General features: G+C 42.2%; 1 protein-coding gene across 3 annotated transcripts in view; it reads left to right on the forward strand.

The window, feature by feature from the left end:
• Positions 1–14,876, forward strand: part of rpgra (retinitis pigmentosa GTPase regulator a) — a 71,041-nt gene that overhangs the window by 9,950 nt on the left and 46,215 nt on the right. For all 3 annotated transcript variants that reach the window (XM_080203866.1, XM_080203865.1, XM_080203867.1), the window contains one exon: positions 12,604–12,729. In XM_080203866.1, coding sequence (XP_080059992.1) covers positions 12,604–12,729 — 126 coding nt within the window. The remainder of the gene's footprint in view (positions 1–12,603; positions 12,730–14,876) is intronic.

A 14,876-nucleotide genomic window follows, 5' to 3' on the forward strand; every position in this document is an offset into this window, starting at 1 on the left:
GGAAGGAATCATTTCAAACTTAATTTTCTTAAACCTTTGAGATAGCAAAAATGATACATCTATTATGGATAGAGGGGAGTTTTAATATAAGGAGAGAAAATCGGAAGGCAGGACATGTGACAGACCAGAATTCAGTCACGAGCTGCAATGTGAAAGTTAAGTAATGATTTACTGTAAATGTATTTTTCATAGTCTGATACTGGAACAAGTTACATCTGAAAGCAATAGTTTTACATTTACATTGACAATAAGTTGAGAGAGGGGGTACCAGCAAGTAATGAGAGTGGGAAAGAAGTGGGTTGAGAGGTTGGGAAGGGCAAGACAGGAAGCAAGTGTGGGGAATACAAGTTTCTCCAGTACTGGGAAACCAATAAAGAAAACAAGAGTCTGCAACAACCCCTGCCATCTGGCTTCAGGCTGCTTATTTACTAACTTCTTCTCAGGTCCTGGCTCAGGCAGAAGGAAGGAGAAAAAGAGAGAGAGCCTGAACACAACATTAGTGCAATGAAACAGTGCAGTACGTTTAGGGTGAGCGACACAGGATAAAGTGAACAATAGTCTGTATTTGATTTAGAAGAAAGAGAGGGATTAGAAGCGGCAACACTCCTTTAGAATCTGTTCTAGCTTCCTTGGGAACCGTATATTTGAAAATTTTCTTCAGTAGAAAGTGTAAAGATTGCCCTCAATGAGAACTACCCAAATGTAAGATTAAAAACTGCAAACTTGGAATGGTTCTGACTGTCTTACAGTAATAGTTACCTAGAAAAAGTGAGAAGAATTAAAACCACTTCTGACTTCAGGGTAACTGTAGTACAGACTCCACAGATTCCACCAGTCCCCGACTACACTTCATTAGCACCACTCCTACCCATCAGCTGTCCCTCCTACGCCCCTGACTATCCTCCTCCCAATCCCTCAATACACCCCCTATCCACCAAATACAGCACCCCCCCACTGACCACCTGACCACTCCCCCAACCGTACCCACTTACCTTATATTCTTAGCTTCTGCTGGGCTTCTTCAAGTAGCTGCACTTGTAAATTTATCTGCTTTACAGCAGCAGATACCGTTAAAAAAGTGGCATGTTTGCCTTACCTGCCACTCCTTTGAGAGGAAGCTTCAGGAACCTGTTGCGCTACGCTGTTCTTGCCTGGTCTGAGTACTCAGGCTAAGCAAGAAAGGAACGACTTCATTTCCAAGTAGATGAGTAGCAACGTAGTAGATCTGACTTTGAGTGCCACTCCATGAAGATTATGGGCCTTAGTAACATTGTATTTAAAATGTTTCTTCAGTTTTTTTCTGGCCATTAGTTTACCTTAGCATCAAGGTCTCTAAATTTCTGACTGCTTGTCCAACATTCATTACTGGATGAGCAGAAATTATTGGGAAGACAGTGAAGCAATTGTTTTCAGTTTTTGCTGCAAACTTTGTTCCCTCGCTGCTGATTCCATCCTTCTCCCTGGCAGCAGTTTGAGACTAAACCAGACTGATCACAATCTTGATGTTGCATATAATTCCCAGATAAGTTTCTGAGCACAACACCCCTGTAACCATTAAGATCGCTTATTTCCATCTTCATCTGAAGACTTTCTCACAAAGGGTAATTGATCTTTTACAGACTTCCGTATTTTGTTCATGCATGCATATTCTGTGATAATATATGTAACTAAAATCTACGGGGGCGATTCTCCCAGACCGTCAGCTATGCCCCAGAAATCGGCGCAGATCTCCATAAATGATTTAAACATAATTAGCAGGCTCAGGAATGAAGTCTCTGGGCCCGCTAGGGTCTCCCACCTGCTGGGAGTGTTTTGCTCCAGCAGGGTTTACAATAGCTCCCCACTAATGGGGAGGCGGCAGCCGAAGAGAGACTATTGAGACCCCCCCGGAAGATCACAGTAAAAGGAGTGTGCCCTCTGGGCATTGCCAGCTTGGCAGTGCCAGCCTGAGCCCTCTGGCACTGCTAAGGAGCAAAATACTCATGCCTAGAGTGTACCTTATTGGATCTACTCATGTAGAAATTGAGTTTCTTTTTTAAAAAATATTTATTAAGATTTTTCAGACAAAAACAAATTATAAGATACAGAAGAGAGAGGGAATAGAATAAAGTCAATGATAGTAGAGAAGAATCAACTTGTGTACAACACCCCCTCTAAATATATACACACACTAAAGAAGAAGATAAAAGCATGCTAATCTTCTTAGTAAACAAACAGAGAAATAAAATAGAGCTTCAGGCTAATGAGATAACACTTTTTAATGAAAAAAGAAAGCAATAGGCAATCTGCCGTTGTTGGGGGTGAGTTGTAATTTCTCTACATCTGCTAAGAATGGTAGCCAAATCTTGTAAAACTTTGCAGTGGAGCACATAGCTTGCATCTTTTTTTCTGATTTAACGAAATAGAATGCATCTTTCACCCAGTGGGAGTGGGATGGAGGAGGACATGACTTCCATCTAAGTAAAATTAAAAGTCTTGTCAGACGAGTCACAAAGGCAGTGAAATCAGTTCTCTTTTTGGCGAATGGAAAGATAGCTGGTAGCAATTGAAAATTTCCAGTCAGTGGAATTGTGTCAACGGATGTTTGCAATATTTCAGAAATAGTTTTAGAGATGGTTATCCAGTAACTGCGTAAGGATGGGCAAGACTATTTGCTGCTTCTCTTGCTTTGTTGTGAAACATTGAATGATGAAGTTGGTCCACCCACCCTTTTGTAAATTCTAAAGTGATCCAATACTCTAAGAAGGGTCCCCTGCAGAAAAGCAACTTATGACCCAGAGTTTGGAGATGGTATAAGACTTTGTGCTTGAAGGGGTGATTCAAACCCTTAATATTCAGCTGGCAAACCTAAGAGCGCATCACCCAAACTGTTGTAACTTTTTAAATTGAGTCATATTTTCTTGGGGGTGGAAATGTAATTTCAGCCATTATCATGGTTAGGAAGAATATATATTGTAAAGATAATATAGCATATGCTCAGTGTCATGGGTCTGCCTAGCGACAGCACTAACCAGCATTCAAAGGGGATGATGAGATGCAACCTTTCCCAGTAACGGGATTAGCAGACAGAATCAGGTATAAATAGCTATCGTCAGGAAACAGCTTACCTCAATGGCTAACAGATCAGTGGGGGTATAGAGATGCTGACTTCAAGAATCATGGACTGTGAGATTTGCAGACAGCCCAAATACACAGAGGGACGATTCACAGAAGAAGCATGATATAATTGCCAGCACCAGCAGAAGCAGGCAGGCTAGTTTAACATGTCACAGCTGAGAGGCCAATTTACATCTAAAAGCCAAGAAGACATTGCAACATCTAAGAGCCGAAAAGCCAGTTTTACAGCTCAGAGTCTGTGAGGCCATGTTAATATCTAAGATCAGGTAAAAAGTCTGACAACACTAGGTTTAAGTCCAACCGATTTATTGAAATAAATCGGTTGGACTTGAACCTAGTGTTGTCAGACTTTTTACTGTGTTTACCCCAGTCCAACGCCGGCACGTCCACATCATAATATCTAAGATGTCATAGAGGTTTGCAGAATGGAATCAGGCCCTTCAGCCCAACTTGTCCATGCCATCTGTTTTTTTTAAACCCCAAAGCTAGTTCCAATTGCCTGCATTTGGCTCATATCCCTCCATACCCATCTTAGCCATGTAAGTATCTAAATGCTTTTTTAAAAGACAAAATTATTTCTGCCAGCTTGTTCCAGGCACTCACCACCCTCTCTGTGAAAAAATTGCTCCTATGGACACTTTTGTATCTCTCCCCTCTCACCATAAACCCTCTAGTTTTAAACTCCCCTACCTTTGGGAAACGATATTGACTATCTAGCTGATCTATGCCACTCATTATTTTATAGACTTCTATAAGATACCCCTCAGCCTTCTACGTTCCAGAGGAAAAAGTTTCAGTCTATCTAGCCTCTCCTTATAACTCAAACCATTAAGTCCCAGTAGCATCCTAGTAAATCTTTTCTGCATTCTTTCTAGTTTAATATTCTTTCTATAATAGGGTGACTAGAATTGTACGCAGTGTTCCAAGTTGGCCTTGCACAACTTCAACAAGACGTCCCAACTCCTGTATTCAATGTTCTGATCAATGAAACCAAGCATGCTGAATGTCTTCTTCACCATTCTATTCACCTGTGACTCCACTTTCAAGGAGCTATGAACCTGTACCCTAGATCTCTTTGTTCTGTAACTCTCTCCAATGCCCTGCCATAATGGACTGCATAAGTCCTGCCCTGGTTCAATCCACCAAAATGCATTGTCTCGCATTTATCTAAATTAAACTCCATCAGCCATTTGTCAGCCCACTGGCCCAATTGATCAAGATCCCGTTGCAATCCAAGGTAACCTTCTTCTCTGTCCACTATGCCACCAATCTTGGTGTCAACTATCAATTTACTATGCATGCCTCCTATATTCTCACCCAAATCATTAATATAAATGACAAATAACAGTGGATCCAGCACTGATCCCTGAGGCTCACTACTGTTCACAGGCCTCCAGTTTGAAAAACATCCATCTACAACCATCCTTTGGCTTTTGTCATCAAGCCAATTTTATACTCATCAAGCTAATTCTGTATCCATCTTAGAGCTAAGGCAGTGCAGGAATCTTCGCAAAGACAGTTTAAATTTCTTCGCTGGAGCAGAAAAAAACACTTCCCAGTCTTGATCATCCACCTTGTATTGTGTGGTAACAATAAGATAGATTTGATAGATTTATTTAGTTGTATATTGTTTGGGAACGGGAAAGTTTTCAGGAGTTCCGAGGTAACAAATATGGAACAAGCGGTAACTGCTGTATAAATTGTGTGTGTGTTTAGTAATTCTTATATTTAACTGCCTCAGAGTGTTATGATACTAGTAGTCTGTATTTGTCTTTTCTTTAGTTTAATAAATAGTCTTTAGTAATTATTATATGATGACTGGGCTGGTTATTAGGGGTTTCACATGACTCCTTGCACCATTCCAAAGCTAATCTATACACCGTCATGAACCAGTGTTTCAAGTTGAGGTGCCCTTGCAGATAACATCTGTGTAGTTTGTGACATGTGATGTTATAAAGCTCAAACAACTTCTTTAAAGCAGTAGAACACTAAGCATTAAAAAACAAATGAGAGACAATAGAAACATCCCAAAAGCATCTCTCCAAATGAGATACATGTGGACCCAACTCTTCTTTGCTGCTCATGATGCATCACTCATCTACTAAGTTTCTTTGTTACTAGAGGTTAAGTGACATTGACAAGTTAAACTGAAAAAGGCATACTATCAATGCCAAACTAAACGAAATTCGAATCTGCATAAGCAGAAGTCTCAAATATACTGCAGCATATCCACTTCACACAATGTTGGCCAATACTAACAAGAGAAGGACATTGCAGTTGAATTTGACAATATGTGTCCCAGTTTTCTATGTACCCTATTCATTGATACTCCTTGAAAAATAAAAATTCATTCAAGTACCATCATGTTGCTCCATATGTTCGGAATGACCATTGACCTTATTACATGATCAGTGAAGATTGCAGCAGCAGATGGGTCTTCAAACAAGTGCTCGGCTGCATGTGGTGTTGTGATTCACAATCAGGCAGAGAGGTCGAGACTAAACTTGATCTGTGGACAGGAGCGCAGGAGATGCTTCACACTGCCGTAGGCTGCACTGTTGCAGGGGTGAATTTTGGAAATATGGATAGTCTCTTGCTCAGTACAGCTTGCTGAGCTTTCCTGGATTGGCGGAGGACCTGGTCCCGAAAGTGGTAATAGTGAAGTTGTATAATGAAGGGGCATCGATCCCTGCCATCCTTGGGTCTCACCTGCAGTGACCAGTGGGCATGGTCTAAGAGAGGCCTGTACTCCAATTTTAGTAGCGTTGCAATAACTGCATGACAGATTCTATAGAGCAAGGGCCCTCCACCACACCAAACAGGTGAATGTTGTTTCACCTCTGACGCTCCTCCAAATTTTCACATTTCGCCCTCAATATTTTGACTCCAGCCAAAAGCTGACTATACTCTGCAGGTCCACCACAAAGTCACCACCAAGCACTGCTGAGCACTCAAATTCCTTCACCAGTTTTCCTGAGAATAGAGGCTACCTGCAGTGCAGTAATAGAGGATGTCAACTTTTCCCTAACAGATATTGGGCCTGTTTCTCCCATCCCGTTGCACTGCTTTTTTTAGCAGGCTGATTTGGACATATCCGGGAGACCAATGATTGGGCCGTGGGGAGGGAGGCCGGCAACTGCTGACGCAGGGTCGTGGGGCTGGCCAGCGATCGGGAGGCTGACAGACGGGGGCCACTGCACATGTGCTTGACCCTGACAGTTCAGCACATGTGCAATGGCCCACTCAGCGCTATGCTGCCGGCCCCACCAGCGGGAAGAGGCCCTGCCCACAGCATTTTAATGTGAATTATGCTGAGACACTCTGCAGTGCACAGAGTGTGAGAGATTCATTTGAAAAAAAAAGCTGGATTCACTCCAGTTTTTATGCAAATTCGACACTTAAAATTTTTTTTAGGAGAATCCCACCCATTATCTGACTTGTTAAAAGCAAACTACTACGGATGCCGGAATCTGAAATCAAAAGAGAAAACGCTGGAAAATCTCAGCAGGTCTGGCAGCATCTGTAAGGAGAGAAAAGAGCTGAAAGGAGACTGGACAATTCCCATCCACCACCACTATCCTCCTCCTGGCTGAACTCGTACTACCTCTCAATAACTTCTCCTTTGACTCATCCCACTTTCTCCAAATCAAGCTAGGAACTGCATGGGTCCTAGCAATGCTTGTCATTTTATGGGGTATGTGGAGCATTCCTTGTTCCAGGCCTACCCAGGTCCCCTTCCACAATTCCTTTACTGGTACATCAATGACTATTTGGTCATTCTCATGCTTCACGCTTCATGCTTTTGAAAAATTCATCAACTTCACTGCCAGTTTCCACTTCTCCATTGCTTTCACCTGGTCCACCTCTCAGACACTTCCCTTCCCTTCCTTGACCTTTCTGTCTCCATTTCTGTCAACAGACTATCTACCAAGATCCACTACAAGCCCACTGACTCCCACAGCTATCTGGACTACAGCTCTTCATGCCCTACATCCTGTACATCCTTTCTCACAGCTCTTTTGCCTCATTTGTTCTGATGATGCCACCTTCCAAAGTGGTGGTTCTATTATGTGCTCTGTTTTCCTCAACTGTGGAGTCTGAGTTGTCAACAGGGCCCTCAACAGCGTGCGGTCCATCTCCCATGCCATGCCCCTCACCCCTTCCCCTCCTTCCCAGAATAAGGATAGAGACCCCCACATTTCATCTTACCAGCCTCCACATGCAAAACATAATCCTCTGCCATTTTCACCAACTCCGGCGAGATGCCACCACCAAACACATCTTTCCTTCACTACTTCTGTCAGCATTCCGAAGGGACTGTTCCCTCCGGGATAACTAATCCACTCGTGGCACCTTCCCATGCAACTGCAGAAGGTGTAACACCTGTCCCTTCACCTCCTCTATGCTCATCATCCAAGGTCCAAAACATTCATTCCAGGTTAAGCAGTGTTTAACTTGCATCTCTTTCAATTAGGTGTATTGCATTCGCTGCTCCCAACGTGGGCTCTATATCGGAGAAACCAAGCATAGACTGGGTGATTGCTTTGCTGAGCACCTTCGGCCTCTGTGCAATCAAGACCCCTGACCTGGTTGCTTGCTATTTTAACACATGATCCTGCTCCCATGCCCACATGTCTGCCCTTGGCCGGCTGCAATGTTCCAGTGAAGCTCAACGCAAACTGGAGGAACAGCATCTCATCTTCCAACTAGGCACTTTACAGCCTTCCAGTCTCAACATCGAATTCAACAACTTCAGATGATTTGTACTACCGCACCTTGACCCTTTTGTTTTTATTCTGTTTTATTTAATATTTTACTGTTCTCTACCTTTTATTTCTTTATTGTCTTTTTTCATTCCCCCCATTCTTTCCCCCACTTTATCCCCCTTCCCTTATCTTTTCTCCCTTTTTCTTCTCCTTTTCCAAATCTTACCTCTGTCTTATCCATCAACCCCCCACCCACCCCCAACCTCCCCAACATCTTCATTTTAGCTTCTCTGCTGTTTGGCCATTCACACCCTTTATTCCCTCTATGGACAGCCATAAGCAGTCTTTTCTCCTGTTTTCTGTGACTATGACTCATCTTTCATTCCCTCACCTTGCAGTATAAATATCTCCCACTGCCCTTTAACTTTGATAAAGGATTGTTTAGATTTGAAACATCAGTTATTTTCTCTCCTTACAGATGCTGTCAGACCTGCTGAGATTTTCCAGCATTTCGTCTTTTGGTTTCATTATCTGACTAGTGGCCAGTGTGTCAATTTTCCCACATAATCACTTCTGAGCAATTCCAGTGCCTCTGTAAACAACTCCAAGCTTAGGCAGGCTCCTTACCCGAGCAAGTTGTTTCTCCGCCAGCGCAAGTAGCATCAGGACAGGTCAAGGCTTCACAGCTTGCTATCGCAGCGTCCTTCTGAGATCAGGTTCCAGGCATTTCTCAAAGCTTTGCGAGCAAAATCGTGTGCACTTGTACACAAAGTATTGGTTAAGAGACAGAAAAGTGATAAAAGTTTGCTTAAAATGTTACGAATTTAGTCATGGAGCATAGGGGTGCACATCTTACATTGTCAGTGCACCTCCTTCAGAATGCCAGAAGTCGAGTTTTTAAGACTAAATTTTAAGTTGCTCAGGCTCCACATTGTGAGGTCTGGTACGAAGAAGATGCACAGTGTTCACATTGGTTCCAGGTCAATTTCTCTTGGCCCTCTATTGGTAGTTTGCCCGATCCTGGAGCTCTCTCTTCATCATTAGTTTTGTTACCTTCCTGTTCTCTCTTTTCAGCTCTTCTGGACTCGGTTCCTTTAGGTCACATCGCAGTGTGAAAGCTTACTGAAGCCAAAGGCAACAGATGGAATGGGAAAATAATCTGTAGTAAATGAGCACAGTGGAAGTGCTACAGAAGCAGAGCGTACTCACAAAGGGAGAGCTATGAATAAAAGGAAATGGCACAATAAAATAGATGAAAAGATACAGGGGCCTATTATCAGAAGCAAAAATAAACAGTAATCAAGAGAAAGCCACAAGCAATGAGAAAAACCGAGAAATGAAGACATGCATATACATGTGTGGCAACTTGTGGTGATTGCCCTTTTAAGGGCAACACAGCAGAGTAAGGATCACTTGGCTTGAGGGATCAATTGAGACATAGTATGGGTAATCACTCCATGGGGGTGGAGTCCTTTCTTAGGCAGGAGACACCTAGGGGATAAGGTGCAGTCCTGCTGGTTGCTGTACTGATCTTATTAATAAATCCTTCTGTGTTCCAAATGAAATCTGTGAAAGTGTATAAGTACATAAGTTCAACAAAGCAGCTTTTCCATAGTGTGATGAAAATGTGTATGCCAAGTGCTTCCAAGCTGGATATATAAATTGAGTAAAAAGTCTGACAACACCATGTTTTAGTCCAACCGATTTATTTGATAATAGACTCACAAGCTTTCGGGGTTAGCCCCTTCATCAGGTGAATGGAGAGTTCTGGCCTCAGACAGAGCATATAAAGCACAGACAGTTTAGAGATTACTGATTAGAATGCGAATCCTTACACCTAACCTGCTGTTCAAGACCTGACAATGTGAGTGGAAGGAGCACTGATCACAGGTTAAAGAGATGTGTATTGTCTCCAGAGAGTACAGTAAGTGAGGTTTCGCAAACCCAGGCAAGTCACGGGGGTTACAGATAGTGTGACATGAACCCAAGATCCCTGTTGAGACCGTCCTCATGTGTGCGGAACTTGGCTATCAGTCTCTGCTCAGCGACTTTGCGCTGTTGTGTGTCGTGAAGGCCGCCTTGGAGAATGCTTACCCGAAGGTCAGAGGCGGAATGCCTGTGACCACTGAAGTGTTCGCTCTATATGCTCTGTCTGAGGCCAGAACTCTCCATTCACCTGACGAAGGGGCTAACCCCGAAAGCTTGTGAGTCTATTATCAAATAAATCGGTTGGGCTAAAACCTGGTGTTGTCAGACTTTCTACTGTGTTTACGCCAGTCCAACGCCGGCATACCCACATCATATATAAATTGAAGCAGCATTGAAATTTTCTTTGTGCTTTTAGGATGGTTTTTAAAGTCAAAGGAAATAACAAGTGGCATCATTGCAGCCTTTCTAACCTTAACCTCACTGTCAAAGCCTGTCTCAAGTGTTCCTGATCCTTGGACCCACTTTGTAAAATAAAAAATGCCCTCAAGGAGTAGCTGTCCGATCTTATTTGGAAGAAACATCTGCTCAACGTAGTAACCTCGAGGAAGACCTTGTGTCTGGTCTAAATCTATACTGGAATCATTTATGTTTGGATCCAAGTTTCTATAGAGATGAATAACTGCTAGATAAGGGTCAGCAGCACAGTTCAACTAATGCTAATTGCTACATCTTGTGTTACAGTTGTATGGCAACCAAAGTATGCAATTATTTTCTGTATTTAGTTTTAAGGTTTGAAACATCACAGATTGAACAGTGATTCAGAGCCTTATTGCAGCCATACTGGTAGCAGGGTTGCAAGTATTAACATGGAAAAGTACCTTAAATGAGGTTAATCTAGAATGTGAATATTTACAAAATAGACAGCAAAATCAGCTAAGAATAATTTCTTTCGAATTACATATCCTTTAGTATATTTTAATTGAAAATGTCTGTAAAAATAATTCTGTAATATATTCAAAAAAATGACAAAACGGTGACCCTATTAAAAGGAAATCTTTTCTGGTGAAGTTGTTCCTTATTTAAGAGCGTACTGATCTGATAGTGGAGTAACATGGACGTGCAGGTGCCCAACTCAGGTGTCATTCACAATGGAGAAATGCGAACTAAGCTTAAAAAAGTCCTTTATTTCAAAATCTGTAAATGTGAGAAACGTGTCTCCCCCCCCCCCACCGCCCAATATCAAAATACAACATTGGCTACAAGCAACCTTTGTGCTGCTGGTAGTGATGAATGAGACAAATTAAAGACACTTGGCAATGACATTCAGGACTGAGTAATATTGTTGGGTTTCTGTAAATCCTCACGTTGTCAATTAACTCAAAATTCATCCAAAATAAATTTGATTGTTGACTCTTTCAGAACTGACATTTTGCACTGAATAAGTGTTTTAAACAACAGTTTAACCATAAACAGCAGCATGTGATATACAAAGCTAAGCGATTCCCCAACCAATGGATCAGATCTAAGCTCTGCAGTCCTGTAAGAGCTGAAGTATTGTGTGCAGTTCCGGTCACCTCACTATAGAAAGGATGTGATTGCATTAAAAGGGGTTACAGAGGAGATCACCATCACCAGGATGGAGCATTTCATAGAATCATTGAACTCCACAGTGCAGAAAGAGGCCCTTTGGCCCATCAAGTCTGCACTGACCACAATCCCACCCAGGCCCTACCTCCACATCCCTATACACTTACCCACCAATTCCTCTAACCTACACATCCCAGGGCACTAAGGGGCAATTTTAGCATGGCCAATCAATCTAACCCGCACATCTTTGGACTGTGGGAGGAAACCGGAGCACCTGGAGGAAACCCATGCAGACACGAGGAGAATGTGCAAACTCCACACAGACAGTGACCGGGGCCGGGGATCGAACCCAGGTCCCTGGAGCTGTGAAGCAGCAGTGCTAACCACTGTGCTACCGAGCTGCCCTTATATATTTGAGTTATAAGGAAAGACTGGATAGGCTTAGATTGTTTTCTTTACAGCAGATTTATTACAATTAAAGTAAGGCTGAAATTGTATGCATTGAGTGAGCTGGCAGGCAGGAAGGCAGTGTAAAATTGGGTGGGATGTTGGGGGCACCATGCCCATTGCCATCCTGCTACCGGCATTTTACCAAGTGTGGGGTAGGTAGGTAGGTGTCTGGCAATCTGCCCATGGGCAAATGGAGGCCCTTAAGTAAAGGTAAAATAACCAGTGGTGGGGGAGTCCATGCCATGTGGTGGGGCAACCAAGTATACCTTGTCTGACAGGCTGTGGTCTCAGGCTGGGGGCAGACATATGGACACCTTGTGCTTGTTTACACGGTAATCATCTTCTGCCTCCTGGGCTTGCCTGACTTCCCCTACCAATGCCATTCCATTAACTTGTTTGTCAGTCTCCAAAGAACATCTGGGTTGGGGAATGCTGTGGCCACCACTCCCAGTGGTGCTGCAGAGCTGTTGGAGGCGGAATAGAGTCAACCACATAAAATTGGGTTGTGGATTCCTGGGCTGGCAGTGGCAGCTTCACCTGTCTTTCCAGCCAGTGTGTGAGGCCACGTTTGAAATCCTGACCATGGGTATCCATGTAAATATATACAAATACATTTTGTAAACCTCTTAGATCAACATTACACAGTTTAAGTGAAATAATAAAGTGTAGGAGCTCTACTAGATGTGAATGAAATTGTAATTCATAGTTCCACCCAGGAAATAGCTAACCTTGGATATTTAACTTATACTGCACCAGCAGTAGAACATGCTATTGATTAAATATAAATAATTCATACAATTTATTTTGTTTTCAGATTCAGGAGCTGTTTTTACTTTTGGTAAAAGCAAATTCTCAGACAATGTTCCTAGCAAATTCTGGCTGAAAAATGACAAAGCTATCTCTATCAGCTGTGGGGATGAGCATACTGCATTCATTACTGGTGAGTCATTTGCCCCAACTCAGAACAGATTTTTTTTTGTATGCAAAGATGAGGCAGAAACACTTTTACTTTGACATTTTAGCTACAGTAACAAACAAGGGACACATTTTATTACTTGAGCATCCTTTGTTAGAATAAAATCCACTGAGAATGTTTTGAAGACAAGCAGGTAAGGATGATATATCCAGGAGCATACACAACTTGTTGCACCTTGATTTTCCTCCTTAAATTTAATTGTTTTGGGGAGAGAAAAACACAGACACACACATGACACTTTCAACTCATCTGTTTCACTAATGTCCTTTAGGGAAGAAAATCTGCCTGGACTGGCCTGACATGTGCCTCCAGAGCCACAGCAATGTGGTTGACTCTCAACAACCCTCTGGACAAGGGCATCTTGGAGTTGCCAATAAATGCTGGCCAGATGTCCATGTCCCATGAATGAATTACAATAAATCATCTTGGAGCCTGGCCGCAGTCATTTTGGTTAACTATGCATGAGAGTGTGATACACTTCCAAAAGAAATGGCCAAAACTCTCTGTGTTGTAAGTTCTGTGACAATTTTAATCTTTGAGTTAAACTTCAAAATTTACTTGACGTTTTCTCGTCAGTCAGAATTAGAATGCAACCGATATGTTGGGATGGTGAGTTTTAATAAGAGTTAGGATGGGATCTAATATTACTAGTTCTACTTCAAAAACATACGACCGGGAAAACCAGTAAGCACTGACTCGATTGGGTAGGTTGGCACGCATATATGGACAGCTCATTGCCTCTTCACTTTTTTGTAGTGCTCAAGTCATCTTGCCTTCTGGGATTCATCTCAAAGGTTTAACTGCTGTCTCCCTTTAGAGCTTTTGTTCATCACCTACCGTAATGACCTCTCCTAAAGTGACTTATTTTATACTCTTTTTTTCAGTGATGGATGCCTGGGTGGATTATTGAAAAGGTCTTTTGGTCCTGGTGTCAAGTTCTTTATTTGATCTCCAGGTTGAAAATTCTGCCTTTTTATGACAGTCACCAGCCATTACTTTCTCGGACCGTTGTATGATTCATATGACTAAATTTGGTCATCCTTATTTTATTTCTTCCTTATCACCTCTCAAGCTGTGTGTCCAGACTAATTTTATTCTCCCATATCATCCCACAATTTGTGAGACCTGCTAACAAGTGTTTACAATGGGTATTCAGTGCAGTTGTCCTGAGCTCTTACCAGGCTGATGAACTGGGCTTTTATTCACTTTAGGCACATTAATGTTTCCACATACTACTAGATACAAACTCCATTTTTTTCTAATTATTTCCAAATTCTAACAGTCACATAATAGCACAAGAAAGTATGAGAGGAGAATCTTGCTTTCACTAAATATATAAAAGGCAACATGAAGTATGAAATTCTTGTGATACCTTTCCCTGAATGGCTTGTCAACAAACTTTTCAAATCTTTCAGCACAAGGACAAATCTCTGATGTTTATTGGAATGAGTGGCACCTAAATTGTATCCATTGTGATGTTGATAATGTTTTCTGCAGAGCTGTATTTTTTTCATCATCTAACAGTTAACAGCAGTACTAAATGAGCAGAAAGTTCATTCAGTTAAATATTGGGAAGTCTGAAGCCTTTTTTTTATCCTCAGTTCCAGTTCAAGTTCTGTTCCCTAGCTACAGATTCCACCGCTCTCCAAGGCGACAGTCTGTTTGCAATCTTGGTGTCACTTTAATTCTGAGATGAGCTTCAAATCTCTTTTGCACCATTGCTAAGATCATCTATTTTCACCTCCGTATCATTGCTCAACTTTGCCCCTCATCTTCTGTTAGAATTCTCATCTATATCTTTGTTTCCTCTAGATTCAAGCATTCCAATGCACTCCTGGCTTGTCTCCCACATTCTACCTTCCACTTGTGGTCATTCAAAACTCAACTGCCTGCAACTTAGCTTGCAGCAAGTCCCATTCCGCCATCACCTCTGTGCCCACTAACCTGTGGTTGGCTCCTGGTCAAGCATCATCCTCTTATTAAAATTCTGATCCTTAACGTCCAATTCTTCCATGGCCTCGCCCAGACCAATCTCTGTAATCTCATCCAGCCTCAGACTCCAACTGTGCTCTTCTAATTCTGGCCTTCTGTGCAAATTTGGCTGAATTTGC

The sequence above is a fragment of the Carcharhinus amblyrhynchos genome, chromosome 15, assembly GCF_965287045.1.
Source record: "Carcharhinus amblyrhynchos chromosome 15, sCarAmb.v2.hapA, whole genome shotgun sequence".
Taxonomy (NCBI): domain Eukaryota; kingdom Metazoa; phylum Chordata; class Chondrichthyes; order Carcharhiniformes; family Carcharhinidae; genus Carcharhinus; species Carcharhinus amblyrhynchos.